General features: G+C 32.5%; 1 protein-coding gene across 1 annotated transcript; it reads right to left on the reverse strand.

The window, feature by feature from the left end:
• Positions 1 to 1,285: 1,285 nt before the first annotated feature.
• On the reverse strand, positions 1,286 to 2,826 carry LOC131028405 (nudix hydrolase 2-like). The gene is made up of 7 exons (XM_057958670.2): positions 2,761 to 2,826; positions 2,374 to 2,511; positions 2,029 to 2,106; positions 1,871 to 1,921; positions 1,720 to 1,754; positions 1,506 to 1,614; positions 1,286 to 1,432 (listed from the first exon to the last, which is right to left on the reverse strand). Exons 1-7 carry the CDS (start codon positions 2,824 to 2,826, stop codon positions 1,286 to 1,288), a joined length of 624 nt encoding a protein of 207 aa, XP_057814653.2.
• Positions 2,827 to 4,006: the final 1,180 nt, after the last annotated feature.

The following is a 4,006-nucleotide window of genomic DNA, read 5'->3' on the forward strand; positions in this document are numbered from 1 at the left end:
CCTTTTATTCCAAAGAATAATTTTCTATCTCTGGATAGTGTAGACTTTATATTATGGATTTTGGATAATTGGAGTCTTGTTGCATCTATTATTGGATTTTTAAAATCTACCTTCTCACAAGAATGGATTGTATTTGTAATGAATTCTTTAAACACAAAAATCCTACTAAGGATTGATCCCTTAAGGTGCAATTAGCAATGGATAAGTAGATTATTGAAATAAAATTGATTCCATATTTATATGTCAAAGTAGTATTATAATGCAACCAGTTTCGCCACACTGTAACTAGCTAATATCATATTTTTATGTATAACAAAATTAATAAGTTACTATAGCTTGGTTAGCAATTAAGAAAAGTAAAAGAGAATTATTTTTGATACCTAAATCAAAGCAATTATGTAAAATAGAAAGTTCAAAAATAATACAATTGGAGGAGTTTAGGAGTTGGATGCAAATAGACTATGCAAGAGAGGGCAATATATACACTATAGCAAAAATATATCTATGAAAGCAATAGGGTTTGATACCAAATATAAGGGAATTCTAAATAAATATAGAAATAACAAGAAAAAAATGTAGATGCGAAGATAAAAAAAATTTCACAAATTTCAGGTGTCATATTTTACACCATAGATAAGAATGCACATCATACATTTTCAAGTAAATCATATGAGGAATTCTAAATAAATATAGATGAAGTGGAAGTTATCATAAGTGCGTAGTGCCATGTTATTTCAACTGTACAATGTCATTTTTTTAAAGTAAAGTTTGTGTGTGTACACACTATTGTCTAAAGATATATTTGGTGACTCTTTTATTTACATCTTAAGAATACAATTTTAGAGTATGAGAAATAATTTTAGAAAGATGATGTATGAGTTCATTTATAATATATTTATATTACATAAAATCAACCATTTATTTATGTATAAGTCCACTAAAGTCTAATTTTAAAGTGTAGAAACAAAATAAATCAACAAATAAATAGTTCTTAAGCTCATTTCATAAAAACAAAAGAAATCATAAATATAAATTCTTCAAACATGAAATTGTTACAAATCTTTGTTTCAAATGATCATAGTGTCAAATATACAATACAAATATTTTTCAAATATAATTGAAAAATTTGTATTTATTTCAAAACTTGATTAAAAAAAATATACTCGTCCAACATGTTAACTTAAATATAATATTCTATCGATGAAATCATTGTTACATGGAGAGTGCTAGAAATATCTAGACATGACTAGGACGAATGTATTGAATGAAGTGGCTGAAATCCATTCTATCTTTGTTCTTTAGTTCGAAAATGCCGATAATTAAGGGCAGTGCAAAAGAAAGCAGAGGGTTTGCGCGAGTTAGACGATGTCCCAATGCCTGAAAATCCTTCACATTGTCCGTTGACATTGGCAAATTCTTCCATCGCCATCCACTGAAAATAAGACAAATTTTAGCCCCACTTGAATCTTAACTGAACGATATTGAAATAATGTTTAAACACGTACCTTGGCTGCTGAAATTTTGGTATCTTGCACAACAATATTAGAAGAAAGGGATCTCAACATACACACGAAGAGTAGATCAGATTTTCCGAAAGGGGTATTGTGACCATCCCTGCAGTTCAATCACAACTATTAGAGAGCTAGATCAAACTTATCCTTCTTCGTACAAACTATGAAACAAATTACAATTTTTTCTAATGATTAAAGTTTTGCTTACCTGAACCCAACCACTTGTACAAATTCTGTATTAATCTGTAAGAGTACATGAAAATACTTAAATTATCAAAAAAAAAAAATGTCGGAAATTATATTGAACATAAGGTAAAAATCCTGATTCAGAGGAAAAAGGTGAGGTAAGTGACATTTACCCCAGTTTCTTCCTGAACTTCTCTTACGGCCCCTTCCTTAATGCCTTCCCCCTATCAGAAACAAATTACCGATAAGTACACTAGTGATCGTCTTGTAATTTCATGTAAAAACTGCAGGGTCTTGAATTTAGTTTGATGTGGAAATTTAAACCTGATACCTGGTTAATTCTTCCTGTTGGCATCTTCCACAACCCGAAATCTTTGTAAGGGCCACACATTTCCTGAACTACTAGAACCTATATTGCCATTGTCACGATAATTTATGTATCAGATTTGTCACTTCAAGCCACTGACCCACAACCGCTATTAAAATAAAATTAGTGGGTAGTCATTATACTAATTGTATATTTTCCCAGTGATGTAAGAAAAGAAAATCCTCTTAAAACGAACAACCGCCCAAAATAGTGAATGTCTTTTCACACTTCGCAGTTACATTGCTATGGACAGGAGGAGAATATTAAGCAGAGTAACTACAATATATAAGAACTGGATTACATCTTTACCTCTCCCTCCTCGTTGAATACAAAAGCTACAACTCCCGCTTGATGTGAAGCATTATCAGAGATGGTGGGGGGAGTTTGAGGGATCCAATGCACTAACATCACATATGAAGGCTCTGCGTGGTGGTACCCAAATCCCACCTGTAATCCACCAAACAGTATTGAAGCCTAGCCAAATGGGTTGGACGGAAAAAAACGTCAATGGTAGCAGCGATGTTTTGAAAAACGGGCCTCAATCGCAACGGGTACTAGTTTCGCCTGTTCCTTGGGAACTTTAATCCACACCGCCTTCTTTCCCTATATACCCATCAAGTATGACGAATTGAGGGTACTATTTATCATTGTCTTGAGGGATATGTATTTAGACTTAACAAAGCAGTAAGCATTGACCTGGCGTGCCCATTGAGAAAGTGATGCCTTGAGTGAAGCTGCAAAACGAGAAGCATCGTTCTGCATATTCTCTATGTCAACAATTACACCATCATATATGTCAAAAATTAATGAAGCAGTAAGCGTTTAACCCTGCCGCGCAGCTTCTTGGGACTCTCCCAGTTCGTTCCGCTCGCGACCTCCGTATTTTATTAACTTTCAATATACGACGACTATTTGTTCACGTTGACCTTTTTAACCAAAAAAAAAAAAAAAAAAATTACTCTAAAAGAGATTTGAGGTTTCCTTCTCCCCAATTTATACCACACCACACCATTCATTGTTGCTTCCTTTATCTCTAGATTTTCCCATTACATCACAACATCTATCTTTCATTTTTTCACTCGAAATTTCAATCCTAGTTGTCCTCATTTATATTTTTTGTTGAAAGATTTAATTTCTCTCATTAATGAAATGTAGCCATTAAATGACTTTTGATTGTAGAATCATCTATATAATCTCTAATCTCAAAAGACTTCGATATATTGAGGCTTTTGTAATGATTTTAGGCATTAGGTATTAGTTGATGAAGATGATGAAGCGATCAAGAGGATGTGAATGTTGTAGAGTTTAGAGTATTTGCAATATTTATAATCAATGGATGTGTTGTAGCATGCTCAAGATTTTTGGTAGGACTTTGTGTTTCCTTTAAACGACATCGATCATGTCCTTTTGTTTTGGTTTATTCGCCATTGGAATTACAGTCATAATTTTTCTTATACATCTTATAATCTCATAAAAATTCTTAAACATCTCACAAAGCAAAGATGCTCTTACGTACCACACTACAATTTTCAAGTGACGTGATTTATTTTTGTCATGCCCAACGAATCTCGAGATTCCTTACAATTTGGGTGCCCATTTCCATTTGCCCCCATAAGTACAATGTATTATAATATTAAATCAATACAATTTGTACTTGGATTCAATAGACATAAAACATGAAATCCTAACTTTAAACATACTTTTCCCATGGTGAATGGAACATACTCTATATTCCACAAGTGGAGTTAGCTAATTGAACACTAGCTAATATATAAGAAAAAAGTTGGAGTACTAATCAAACAATCATACAAATAATAATTTATCGCACTTATTTCTTATGTAATTCAACAAAATATTTTATCTTGAAGCATCAAATACTGCTCTCTTACCATCTATGGGTGGTCTAGCATAATAGTGAGTTCTTTGTTTGAAATTACTGCTT

Source organism: Cryptomeria japonica, unplaced genomic scaffold, assembly GCF_030272615.1.
Source record: "Cryptomeria japonica unplaced genomic scaffold, Sugi_1.0 HiC_scaffold_146, whole genome shotgun sequence".
NCBI classification, from domain to species: domain Eukaryota; kingdom Viridiplantae; phylum Streptophyta; class Pinopsida; order Cupressales; family Cupressaceae; genus Cryptomeria; species Cryptomeria japonica.